The sequence below is a fragment of the Aotus nancymaae genome, unplaced genomic scaffold, assembly GCF_030222135.1.
Source record: "Aotus nancymaae isolate 86718 unplaced genomic scaffold, 86718_ANA_hifiasm-v0.15.2.pri h1tg000033l, whole genome shotgun sequence".
Taxonomy (NCBI): domain Eukaryota; kingdom Metazoa; phylum Chordata; class Mammalia; order Primates; family Aotidae; genus Aotus; species Aotus nancymaae.
Window position 1 is genome coordinate 12,899,459 of NW_026988447.1, and position 14,026 is coordinate 12,913,484.

The 14,026-nt window shown below is 34.3% G+C and overlaps 1 protein-coding gene and 1 pseudogene across 1 annotated transcript; both read left to right on the forward strand.

The window, feature by feature from the left end:
- Nucleotides 1-13,705, forward strand: PLRG1 (pleiotropic regulator 1). The gene is made up of 15 exons (XM_012448517.3): nucleotides 1-104; nucleotides 1,440-1,546; nucleotides 2,529-2,671; nucleotides 3,313-3,366; nucleotides 4,144-4,234; nucleotides 4,426-4,513; nucleotides 5,797-5,898; nucleotides 8,038-8,130; nucleotides 9,362-9,511; nucleotides 9,601-9,702; nucleotides 10,158-10,260; nucleotides 10,996-11,104; nucleotides 12,225-12,364; nucleotides 12,869-13,062; nucleotides 13,604-13,705. Exons 1-15 carry the CDS (start codon nucleotides 96-98, stop codon nucleotides 13,661-13,663), a joined length of 1,545 nt encoding a protein of 514 aa, XP_012303940.1. The 5' UTR covers nucleotides 1-95; the 3' UTR covers nucleotides 13,664-13,705.
- On the forward strand, nucleotides 6,312-6,412 carry LOC135277849 (U6 spliceosomal RNA; annotated as a pseudogene).
- Nucleotides 13,706-14,026: the final 321 nt, after the last annotated feature.

Here is a 14,026-nt window from a genome sequence, read left to right on the forward strand (position 1 = left end):
CCCAGTTCCGTAAGGTGCCGCACAGTTGTGGCGGCGGGTGCTGCGTTAGTGATTAGGGTTTCGTCGCTGCCGGAGGTGGGATACGCGGCAGCATCATGGTCGAGGTAAAGTGACACTGGTGCTCTCAAGAGTCGTTTGCCTCTGGACTGTTTTTCTTGGGCAGTGGGCGTGGGGGATTGAGAGTGCTTGGAGTCCGGAGAGAAAAGAGGCTACGAGGGGAGCTATTTGGTCAAGGCCGGGTGGTCTCTTCTTCAGGTTTTCGGGGAAGGGGGAGAAACCGGATGAGAACCCGAGTCAGAAGTTCAGTCCGGGCGCGAAGCCTGAGATAATTCTTTCAGTCCCCGTTTGACTCTTGGGAGCTGGACACTGTCCTTGGAGGCGGGGCCGCTGTTGGTGTTCGACCACTGGTACTCGCCGCCCTCGGGGCAGTGTCAGTGATTCTGTGCCCTAAAAGACTGGCAGTCTTCTCTGTCTTGCGTTCAGGTTCTTCACTTCTTTCATCTCTACCCCCAGAAAATCTTGCCATTCTTTGCATCTTTCCCTGCCTTGAACAGCCACTCTGTTAGCTGGTCTTGTCCATCTTATCCTATATATTTATTGATTCCATCACCTCTTCTCTGTAACCACTGCAGTCCACCTTAATTCAGACCAACTGCATCTTTCACCTGGACTGGTTTCTTTGTTTCCATTTTGGTCTGTAAGTTCTGTTTAAAACGTAAGTTGTTCATACTTTTCCTGCTTAAAACCCTTTACTGACCCTATGTTGCTGGAACACAAAATATTAGGCTGTTGTAATGGTCTAAAAGACCTTACCTAATCTGGACCTTGTTTACCCTTGCAACCACAAAGAACCTTCTCACCCACCATATACAGCTGTACTGCTCTCCTTGTTTTATTTCAGTTAACTGAACATCTTTTTACATAACATTTCTGTCAGCCTGGTTCGTTTTTACCTCTATTTTGAGCAAATCTAACTCCCTTCGGCTTAAATGTCATCTTAGTGAAATCTTTTACAATTATACTTGGTCCTTCGTACTCTGACTCAGCTCTTTGCTTGTTGCCTTCATAGCGCTTATCAAAATATGAAATTATTTTACTTTTTACTGTTTCCTCTTGAGCACAGGGACCATGACCGCCTTTTTATCATTCTGTTGTGAGATTCTAACGCAATACCTACCAGACACACAGTACAAGCTCAATAAATATTTATTGAATAAATGACTAAACTCAGGCATCGCTCAGTTGCTATACCTGAGGTTCTAGCCAAAGAGGAACTTCCTCTTTTCTGAACTTGACTCCTGTAGCTTGCAACTAATAGCTATGATGAGTGTATAAAGCTTTTTACATATTTAAACTTGTAAAGTGTATAGCCAATCTGACGTTATGTCATGATTTGTTTAATTTGTAGGTAGGTGTGTAATTACATTCTTTCTTTTTAGGAGGTACAGAAACATTCTGTACACACACTTGTGTTCAGGTCATTGAAGAGGACCCATGATATGTTTGTAGCTGATAATGGAAAACCTGTGCCTTTAGATGAAGAGAGGTAGGTATAGTTTTTTTTTTTTTTTCAGTTGCTGAAATATTTATCATTTTAAAATTGGGGGAAGAAAACAGGGAGAGGGAGACCTTTAAAGATAAGTTAGTAATACTCATGGCCTAATTATTCAATAATGAGTGGTATTTTGGCATAATTTAAGCTGATTTAACTTTTTTTTGGCCTTTTACAGTAAAAGTTCCATTAATTAATTGCGTTTTACAAATACCCAGTAATTAAGCGAGCCCCTTTTAGGTATTTTATTTTATAATGAATCACTTTATATGTGCTTTCAGCTTCCCGCTGCTCTCAGAGCCTTGCTGGCTGAAATTGTACCTGGCCAGTACCTCTACTCCCATCTTTTCTTGTTAGTATGATAAAGATTTTTGAGTGGTGGCATATTTTTGGTTCTACATATCCAGCTCTAGTCTGGGATTGCATTATGTGCAGTGTTCCTTCTTTGTCCTTTACCCTTTTAAAATCTACTGAATTCCTCAAACAAGCATTTATATTTAATTTATAAAGTAGACTATTTTTAAAAGTAATATAAGTACATTTCTTTCTAAAATACTCAACCAATTAAGGACTTTGATTAGTTTTGACTAACCTGTTTAGATACATGTAAAGGTTGCTATAAAGTTTTTACTATATTTATATATTGAAGGAAAGTATATTGATTTTGAGGTTTCTTAAAGGATATGTTAGTTTCTATATATCTTTCAATCAGACCCTTGATAATTTATCATAAAAGGTTTTGTATTTATTTGGTAACGAACTGAAATATTAGGTTTAATGAATGTTGTGTGGTGGAATGTGAGCAAAAGAAAACAGATAATGGTGAGAAAATGAACTTGGAAATTTTTGAATCTTTTAAATACCACTTAAAATTTTACTAGAAACTTTTTCTACATGATTTGGCAAACTTAAGCTATCCAGCTGTTTGTTTTAAAGTATTTGCGGATATGTTCTCATGTTTATAATTTCTAAATAGTCACAAACGAAAAATGGCAATCAAGCTTCGTAATGAGTATGGTCCTGTGTTGCATATGCCTACTTCAAAAGAAAATCTTAAAGAGAAAGGTCCTCAGAATGCAACAGATTCATATGGTCATAAACAGTACCCTGCCAATCAAGGTGAGTATGATATTATCAGAAATGTCAGGACTTATATATGAATTTTAAAAATAGAAAAATAAAATGGGTTATTTATGCCCCTCCTGGCAGGACTTATTGTGATCATACAGTATTTAATGGCTGTACTGGTATTATAATGGAAGTTTTGATCCTTATGGGAACACTGAGACATTGGTTGATGACTCCTTTCTTATAGCAGAATAATGATGGCAGAGATTCTTAGAATGTGGAGAAAGTCACAGTGGAGACTAAGGGAAAAATTTGGAGAATATTCTTAACCTGTGGGGATGCCATGTATCTTGTCTGTAATTCAGAAAGATGAAATTAAATACTAAAATCACAATAAAGAGAATTCAAGATTCTACAGGAAACCATTCGCTTGGAAGATATACCAGAGTGGATTGTCATTTGATAGGAGGGCTTCTTTGTACACCATTGCTGTACAGCAAATGGGCAAGGACATGGTTTACAGAGGTCAGAACAAAAGTGATCAACTTCCCTTATTTCTGAGGCTTGACTTTAGTTGAGAAAATTTGATAGATCCAGTTGATAATTTAATATTATTTGATACATTTAAAGAGATGGTAACTTTTATATAAGATAAATTCAGTACTGTTGATTTTTTTTTTTCTTTTTTCTAGGACAAGAAGTTGAATACTTTGTGGCAGGTACACATCCATACCCACCAGGACCTGGTTAGTGAGCTGTTGTATATTGAAAATGTCTTTAAAATGTCACACATATTTTCACTAATGAGCCAATAATGAGATTCTCATTGCCTATAAAATGCAAGATAAGCTCAATAGCCAAGAATCCATACATAGCTTTGGAGGTGATAATGAATACTCATGGGCCTTCATCAGCAAATATTCTTAAAGTATGTAATTTTTCAGGCACTGTGCTAGGAATTCAGAGACAGTAAAACTGTTGCAGGCCTAGACAAATTTATTATCTAGTGGTTTAGGCAGACTTGTAAATATCACTAAGCTTATAAAAATGATGGAAATGTTAGAAGCAGTATGTTACAAACATGTCCTATGTCTGTATTAAGGCATTGGCTCTCGGAGGGGCTAGTATAACAGGGTAGAGGACAAAAGGCTTAGTATATACAGAAAGTACAGGAAAATTGGGTGTAGTAAGTTACATCCACTCTTGGAAACATTATGTTAGTATTTGAGGAACTGCTTAATACTGACTTTTGAAACCAATACCCGAATATAATGGAAATTAACTTTACTATTCTGGGCTACTTTAATACCAGGCTGGTTGTGATGAAATCAAATTTGAGTTATGTGTTACTAGGCAGTATTTATTGTAGAAATTAAAAACAAAGATGAGCAAAATTTAATCAAAATTTTTATATCACTGCCTGGAGATAAACATTTGGTGTATGTTTTCCTTCATCATTTTATTTTAAATGTATGTAAATGAAAACAAAGCTACTAAAAGAAATTGATTTTTCATTTTAATAGGGGTGGCTTTGACAGCAGATACTAAGATCCAGAGAATGCCAAGTGAATCAGCTGCACAGTCCTTAGCGGTGGCATTACCTTCTCAGGCCAAGTATGAAATACTATAATTACAAAGATCTTAAAAGCATATTTCACTGTTCATATTTTTAAAAAAAATTTCTTTATAACTATTATATGACATTTTCCTTTATCAGGACTAAGAAAAGTTTAAAATAAAGGGTTGGTTTTGCAGAATATATGACTGAAGGCATTAATTACTTCATATAATTTCTTTTGCCTCAGGGCTGATGCAAATCGTACTGCACCTAGTGGAAGTGAATACCGACATCCTGGGGCTGCTGACCGGCCACAGCCTGCAACGATGAATTCAGTAAGTTTTTCTGCCTCAAATAGCAGGTTTCTAACTTTCAGAACATGTTGCCTTATTTCCCTTTAATCAAAAGTCTTAAATACTAAAGAAATGAACACTTCTTTGGAATTATTAAGATAAATAGCAGCGTGAGCTAGTCATTCATATTTCATAGCCCTAAAACTCAAGTTGGTAGTAAATTAATGTATTTTTTAGAATTTAATTCTGTTACATTGTGTATAATATATATATTTTGATAAAGATAATATGATGTTGATATTTATTGCCCACTATTAAAAATGCAAGGAGTGTTTTTTTAAATTTGTGTTAGTATGTATTCAATACGAAGTTTTAGTTTTTTGTTAAAACTAAGTTGGCTATACGGTTATACACCGTAGAACTGTACAGTTGTACAGTGCTGTTAGTGTTGTGCTATTCATGGGTTATACAACTGGTCTTATAAATGAGCATTTAGAAATAAGTTTATTGGTTTATAAGTAAGTGGCAACTGCTCAGTATGGTAGAAGTAGTAATAGAATTATTTTCTACAGTTATTTTACTGATTTATTTTTCTGCAGTGTATTTTATTATGCTGCCACTTGAAATAAGTGCTGGCTTTACTGCTCAGCTCATTATGCAATTGATTTGACCTTACAAAAGGGTGAATGTGTAGCCTCCACATCTCATTTCTTCCTTTATCTTCATTCAGAACACATTTTCTGTCCAGGCTCTCTACCCTTAAATTATGAGGGTATAATTTAAGCTTCTCGAGGGCAGAACTTTATAGGCTTAAATATTTTTTAGGTGACTAGATAGCTGCTAACAATAGAAGGTATATCAGGTAACATACTTTTTAAAATATTATTTAAGTATTAAAAGGTAAATAATAATGTTAAAATATGACAGTGAAAGGCAGTTACATTAATACACTTAAAATAACTTTAATAATAGGAGCTTACATGGAGCATTTACTACTCTGTAGTAACCCTGTGAAATAGGCTCTATTCCCATTTTACAAGTGAGACACATAGAGGTTACATAATTACTACCCAGTGTCAATCAGCTAGTAATGGGTGGAACTGGGTTTTGAACCCGGACAGTGATGTGTGCTCTTAAGTCTAATGTTCTGCCTCTCTGTGGTTTTATAATTGCTTTTTTAAATTAGCATGCAGAAAATTTTATTTCTTCATTTACGGAAAAAACTTTTGTAAGTTTTCTCTTTCAGTTTCCATTTCTGACTTGATATCATGAAGCCTTAGGTATGATGTCTTTAATAATAATAATGTAGTCTCTTTTATGTCTAGATTGTCATGGAGACTGGCAATACCAAGAATTCTGCACTGATAGCTAAAAAAGCTCCTACAATGCCAAAACCCCAGTGGCATCCACCATGGAAACTCTACAGGGTAAGTGACTCTGCATTTATTTTATTATGTGAACCATGATTGCTTTCTAGTCGACAAACACCGAAGAACAGAATGAGGAGGAAAAAGTGAATATGACAAGCTGGTAGAATGATCTGAGGTGAACTGAGAAGAGTCTTAGGCAGTATCTTAAAAGAGCTCTTGGGAAGGACACTTCCCTAAGTAAAAGTTGCACTTGTATTTTACATAAAATACAGTACAAAATGTCAAGATAAAGCTACTAAATATGGATGGCAGACTAAATGAATTTAGAAAAAGTGTTCAAAGTATTTAGTTTGAAGGTGAAGGGGGAAATACCATATAAAGAAGTTTCACTGGGCCTACCAGTTATTCTTGCAATTACAATAAATTACAGTGATTCAGAGTATATCATCTAAAAGAAAATGGGCATGCATGCTCACTTCAGCAACACATACTAAAATTGGAATGGTGCAGAGAAGATAAGCATGGCCCTTGAACAGGGATAACACAAACTTGTGAAGTGTTCCATACTGTTTGATTATTTTACATTGCTTGCCTGTATCAAAATATCTCATGTACCCCATATTTCTATGGATCCACAAATTAAAAACAGAAAATTTAAAAAGAAAATGTACATAGGAAATGTCCAGCTACACAGAATATATATTTTAAATTTTTGTTTTTCAAATGATTGTACAGTAAGAACCTTTTTGTTTGACATACAGATATAATGAATCGTAATAGATGTATTGATTTGAGTAACCACTACCACAATTAGGATATAGATGTTACATCACCTCAAAAAACACCCCTGTGCTTTTCTTTTGCAGTTATGCCTTCCTTCACCTCTGACAATCAATGATCTGTTTTCTGTCACTGTAGTTGTCTTATTTTTTTTCAATAATTTCAGTACTAATTTTTTTTTAATTTTTATGGCTAACAGATGTACATATTTATGGGCTACATACCAAATTTTGATACAAGCATACAGTGTGTGGGCTGGGCATGGTGGCTCATGCCTGTAATCCCAGCACTTTGGGAGTCCTAGGTGAGTGGGTCTCTTGAGCCCAGGATTTCAATACCAGCCTGGTCAACACAGCAAAACCCCATCTCTACAAATAATACGAAAATTGGCTATGTGTGGTGGTGCACACCTGTAGTACCAGTTCCTCCAGAGGCTGAAGTGGGAGGATCACTTGAGCTCAGGAGGCAGAGTTCTCAGTGAGCCAAGATGATGCCACTGCGCTCCAGCCTGGGCAACAGAGTGACACCTTATCTCAAAACAGAAAAAAAAAAAGCATACAATTTGTAATGCTCAAATCACTGTAATTGGGATATTTCTCTCCATGTAATTGGGATATTATTTCTTTGTATTAGGAACATTCCAATTTCGCCCTTCCAGTTATTTTGAAATACACAATAAATTATTCTTAACTATAGTCACCCTATTGTGCTACCAAGCTAACTGACCAAACTAGTGCTCCAAACACTAAATCTTGCTCCCTTTATCTAACTGTATTTTTGTACCCATTGACCACCCCCTCTTTATCCTCTGCCTCACCACTCACTGTTCTTCCCAACCTCTGGTAGCCATCATTCAACACTCAAGATCATTTATTTTTCAGCTCCCATGTATGGGGGAAACTATGCAATATTTGTTTTTCTGTGCCTGGCTTATTTCACTGAACATAATGTTCTCCAGTTCCATCCATGTTGTTGCAAATGACAGAATTTCATTCTTTTTTATGGCTGAATAGTATTCCATTTTGTGTATGTACCACATTTTCTTTATCCAGTCACCTCTTGATGGACTCTTAACTTGGTTTAGCTATGTCTTTTTGACTATTGAAATCATACAATATGTACTTTTTGAGACTGGCTTCCTTCACACAGCTTAATACCTTTGTGAGTCATTAAAGTTGTTGCAAGTATTAATAATGTATTCCTTTTTATTACTGAGTAGTATACGTTATGTAGATGAACCACAATTTGTGTATCTATTCACTCATTGAAGATAATTTAATATAACATCTAATAGTCAAATTATCTTTTAAATTTAGGATTTGAAGATGGGAGGGCAATTCAAACTCGGGCTGTGGTTAAGCTTAAATACATTTTAACTTCTATGTTAGTCTGCCCATTCTACTTTGTTTTATACAGGTTATCAGTGGGCATCTTGGCTGGGTTCGATGTATTGCTGTGGAACCTGGAAATCAGTGGTTTGTTACTGGATCTGCTGACAGAACGATAAAGGTAATAATGAAGGAAGAAAAAAATAAACATGACTTTGTGTTTGTCATTTAAGTTTAATCAGTTATTATTTCTTGTGGCAGGAATTGCTATTGCAGTTCCTATGTTGTTTTAGACCTGAATAAGGAGTAAAATTTAGCATTTATACCCATAAGTGTTCTAAGTAAATATCTGTTTGAAAAGTGGTATTTACTTGCCGACTACCTACCACTAATTCCTTGATACTTAAAATTTTCTCTCCAACGGTTACAAAATTAAGAGCATGCTCATCCTTAGAAAATGCGGAAAATATAGAGAATTATGAAAAGACATAGACCTGTATATAATCCTACCATTGTTAGATATTTGGATAAGTTTCATTTTAGTATTTATTTCTGTAACCATGCCTTTACTTCTAAGCTTTATTCCTGTGTGTGTGTTTTTCTTTTAAAAATCATTCTTAGTACTTAATTTTATATCTTGCTTTTTTCACTTAACAACATATCAAAGGCATATTCCTGTGAAAAATTTACCATCTTTTAAAGTGGTTGCATAATATATCATTTAGATAGTCTCTGATCTGTTTTCCTACTGTTGGACATTAGAGTTTTTAGTCTGATTTTCACTATTATAAATAATGCTGTTAAGTTTTGTATGTAAGACTTTTTCTGTATTTTAAATTATTTTATTATGGTAGAGTTCTATAAATGGAATAAATGGGTCAAATATTTTTGAAGCTGATACCCAAAGTACGAATTACTTTCCAAATGGGTGAATTGATACTTGCAGTATATGAGAGGATTCTTTTCAGCACATTGGTTGTACATTCCTTTACATATATCTAATACGGTAAGCAAAAATGGATATTTATTCTTTTTTAAAAACTTTGTATAAAATTTCTAACGAGTTTGAATTTTTTCATATCAAGTATTTGCTACCTTTAGGGTTTCTTTAATTTGTTGCCATCCTCAGTTAATTTAATACCGTACTTTTCATACTGTTATTATCAAAGATATCATTTATATAACAAGAATGTTAACCTTTTATCATCTAATTGCAAATATTTTTCCAGTTTGAGCATGCCAGTTTTTTTCTTGCTTTTATTTGGAGGGGAGTCATTTTGCAAAATTTTTAATCTTCACATATTTGTTATCTTTTTCCTTTTTTCCTCAAAAGCTTGATTTTAATATCAGGATTCTAAAAATTTGCTTTGCGACAACGGTGAAAGAAAAACATAAATATTCTTTGATTGCAGATCTGGGACTTGGCTAGTGGCAAATTAAAACTGTCATTGACTGGGCATATTAGTACTGTGAGGGGCGTGATAGTAAGCACAAGAAGCCCATACCTGTTCTCTTGTGGAGAAGACAAACAAGTAAAATGCTGGGATCTTGAATACAATAAGGTAAGCTCGGAGTTAAGGATTTAAAATATTATGAACCACTGTTTATCTTTCTGATTCTAGAAGTTTTAGCTTTCCTGCTTTGTCTTTAGGTTATAAGGCATTATCATGGACATCTAAGTGCAGTGTATGGTTTGGATTTGCACCCAACAATCGATGTGTTGGTAACCTGTAGTCGAGATTCAACTGCACGGGTAAACGGGATCGATTTCTGTATTTATCTGTAAATATATGCATCTTGTAATGTGCACGTTTGGTTTGAGAGCCTTCAACTGATTGATAGACAATTAAAGATAGTTATCTTGAGTCATCAATACTGTAGTCCCTAAGTTTTTAACTTGCGTTATTTTTCCACTTTAGTCTTCATTTCTGTGGCCTCATCATGTTAGTGTTCTTAGTGCCCTTCCCCTGAAATGTGACATTCTCACATTCCATTCTGTAACCACAACTATTGTCCATTAGTTCTTTCATTCAGTAGTCCAGAAGTAGTCCCATCATACCCATTCTTAGACTTTCAGTACCCTGATCTTTCAGCTTTTTAAAATTCTTGCAAGCTGTCTCCTATTTATATTCTTCCTCCAGTTTATAAATCATTATCTTTGATTTAAAGCATTTTCTTCATTATATTTTGTCTGTTGTGTTATTATAGATTTGGGATGTGAGAACTAAAGCCAGTGTACACACATTATCTGGACATACAAATGCAGTTGCTACAGTGAGATGTCAGGCTGCAGAACCACAAATTATTACAGGTATGATCGATACTTTTCAAGTCTACAGTATATTCATAACAGAATCCATGTTATTTTACGTACACTTTTAATAGTCACGATGACTCATGCTTTGTATTGTGTTTACAGTGTTTCTGTGTCATATTTTAACCATGGACATTTGAAATGTATTCAAATGAAATTTCATTTCACTGTTTTTATCTCATGCTTTTTACATATCATAGAGTATGCCATACATAGTATCCTGTAATGTCTGACTAGAATACTGTGTTACGAGCAGTTTACTATTTTACAGTGTCAAAATTACTTTTCTAGGAAATTGAAGTTAGAAGACAAAATACCTTGAGACTAGTAACCTTTAGAACCGTTAGAACTGATTTGAATCTTGTTTTGCTCTAAATAAAGTTGGATCTTTAATACTAGAAAATAATTCCTGTGCCTGATGTATTTTATTAACTTAAAAAATCATTGGAGTTTTTCCCTTTCACGAGGGTATAAAATCATATAATTGTTTTATTTGTTATTTGCATTTGTTCTAGCTGTTCGATTGACAGTGAATCAATTGTTGTAATTTTTTAAAGAATTAAAATCAACCTAAACATTTGGAACTATGAAGAAATTAGCCAAGACTAATTTCCAAGTGATAAGACTTTCATTTAGAACGTATGTGTTTTGGAAGAATGCTTTGTATTTTATTTAATTTTGCATTATTTTTTCTGGTCTATGTTTTGAGGGATATATGTATTTCCATTACAGGAAGCCATGATACTACAATTCGATTATGGGATCTGGTGGCAGGAAAAACAAGAGTGACATTAACAAATCACAAAAAATCTGTTAGGGCTGTGGTTTTACATCCAAGACAGTAAGTGTATTTTCCTAATTAGCTTCTCTTTTTTCTTGAGTTCTTAGTATAATGCTGAAATGCTTGTGTCAGCACTGCTTTTTGGCAGTCATTTAGCTCCCGTCATTTCTAGGCCTGTGCCACACAGGAACATGTGTTTCTTTTATTTTCCTTATGCAATATTTTGCTTTATGCCCTATAAAACATGAGGAAAGCCTTCTACTTGATAACACGTAAATGTCAAATGAGACAATGTAAATAAATCATGATTAAATGCTGCATGTCAAAATAAAAGATATTAGTGACTGGGCTTAATGTTTTGGACATAAATGATATTGGACACTGAGACATTCATTGAATAGTTTAATTCTTAAGGAGGAAGTTAATATATGTAGAAAGAAATAAGAAATCTGAACAGTATAGTCAGAGTATCCCAGGAGGTGGAACATAATATCACTACTATTGTTTGCTGTATGAGATCACCCTGACACTTTCCTGGTTATATGCATATCCTTTCTCTCTTCCCCTTCCTTCTCTCTGTTTTCCATTCTCCATTTTTCTCCTCTCTTCTTCCTTCCTTTCTTGTCTTTCTCACTCCCATTTCTCCTCTCCTCACTCCCTTTCTCTCTTCCTCTTGCCCTCTATTCCTTTCCTTCTCTCCCTTTCTCTCTGTTCCTGTCTGGCTCTCCCTCCCTCCATAAGAGTTGCATTTGCATTGCCCTTCATGTGAAATAGGGCATTTGCACATTTATTTTCTAGATTACTGCAGAGCATTAAGGAAATGAAAGGAGAATAAAACATTCATCTAGGACTTAAAATATACTATTAAAAATTTGAAAATCTGATTTAACTTTGAATGAATGTCTTAATATTTTTACATTTTGATATGACAGTATTTTGCTGAATATATAAATGAGTGCACATGCAAAATATAACTATAATAAGCTTTATTACAGTGTTTCTATGTCATATTTTAATCATGGACATTTGAAATGTATTCAAATGAAATTTCATTCCACTGTTTTTATCTCATGCTTTTTACATATCATAGAGTATGCCATACATAGTATCTTGTGTTCTGTTACCCCACTTTATTTAACTTGGTTTACTTTGTCATTAATTCTTTTTAATATTATTTCAGTTACACATTTGCATCTGGTTCTCCAGATAACATAAAGCAGTGGAAATTCCCTGATGGAAGTTTCATTCAAAATCTTTCTGGTCATAATGCTATTATTAACACGTTGACAGTAAATTCTGATGGAGTACTTGTATCTGGAGGTAAAATAAGATTTTTATAATAAATATGTTTGGTCTCTTATTTTTTTCTTTTAATGATGAATAAACATTTGTAATGCTTCTAAGCTGTGACACTTAAGTATTATAGCAGCATTTGCCTGATTAGGGTATATTTGCATGTTACTATGTGTGTTCATGCATATTCATAATACATGTAGTATATTTCATAGTTTAGTTCTCTTTGCGTTCCCACCTAATGAATCTCAGGGATTTATACTGGGAATTGCCTAAAATTTTGTTTGGTATTCTGGAATTGGATGTCAGACTTCGCGGTGCTTTTTAAGATCTGTAAGATCTATAAATTCTGAACCCAGCACAAATGAAAGGAGACAAACTAATATTAAGAGAAGGTTGAGTGCCTGTGTCGTATGTATTTTTATAACTGTAGTATTGCCTTGGTGCTTGGGCTAATGCTGCTTAATAAATGTTTGTCAAGCTGTACTGCTGAAGGGATACCAGGTGTAACTAGATTTTTTTCCCTGTAAGCTGACAACGGCACCATGCATCTTTGGGACTGGAGAACTGGCTACAATTTTCAGAGAGTTCATGCAGCTGTGCAGCCTGGGTCTTTGGACAGTGAATCAGGAATATTTGCTTGTGCTTTTGATCAATCTGAAAGTCGATTGCTAACAGCTGAAGCTGATAAAACCATTAAAGTATACAGAGAGGATGACACAGCCGTAAGTTCTCTGTTTCACATTCGTTAAGTAAAACAGCTATACCAATTTGGCAGTGTATTCTCATTTAATTATCAGAAGGAAAAATAATCTTCATAATATTTAAGATATTTGTCTTCTTGAATAGTGTCTATTTATCGATTTCTATATTGTTTCACTGATGCCAGTGAATCCATGGATGGCTTTAATTTTATCCCAGCTTTCTTTGTTGTAGTTGCTGGGAAATGTTGCACCAAGAATAACAGCAAATAAATAGATTGCTATGCAAATTAATTTGAGAATCATAAACTTTGGTGGTAGAATATCCAAATAGAAATGTTATTTTAGATGAAAAACTACAAACTAATCATAATGAATCCATCCATCTGTTATTAGACTTGGATAATTCCAGAAGTTTATCAACTTTTCCTAAAATTGTCAAAAAACTGCTAAGTGTGTAATGCCAATGAATAATGTTAGATATCTTATTTTTGTGAGAAAGGAAGCCTAATAGACATGAAGCAAGCTAATAATACTTTATTTTAACTTACTTTTCTATTTTTAGACAGAAGAAACTCATCCAGTCAGCTGGAAACCAGAAATTATCAAGAGAAAGAGATTTTAATGAATGTGGAATTTTCTTTCTTTCTTTTTTTTTTTTTTTTTTTTTTTTTAAACATGGCGTTGATGAGGATATCCAGTCATTTTGTGCTCTGGCTGGGAGTATAAAGCAGAAATTCACTTGCTTCAATCATTGCTGCTTCATATTTTACAATAAACTGTCCCCTGTCCCCTACCCCCGTGTTTTTATTTCTAAAACAATTTGTGATACTAGGAAGATGCAGATATCAAGCAAATGCAGGTTTATTGAACATAACTATTCTAGATATAATATTTTGACAGTCTTATTAGAAAACCCCCTTTTTAAAAAAATGTATGAAACTGATTATTATAACAGGACATGGGGGGGTAGTAATTTTTTTAAAAC

Coding starts and splice junctions, on each gene's coding strand:
- PLRG1 (XM_012448517.3), top strand. Junction 4,235..4,425: donor GCATTACCTTCTCAGGCCAA/GTATGAAATACT, acceptor CTTTTGCCTCAG/GGCTGATGCAAATCGTACTG. Junction 13,063..13,603: donor ACAGAGAGGATGACACAGCC/GTAAGTTCTCTG, acceptor TTCTATTTTTAG/ACAGAAGAAACTCATCCAGT.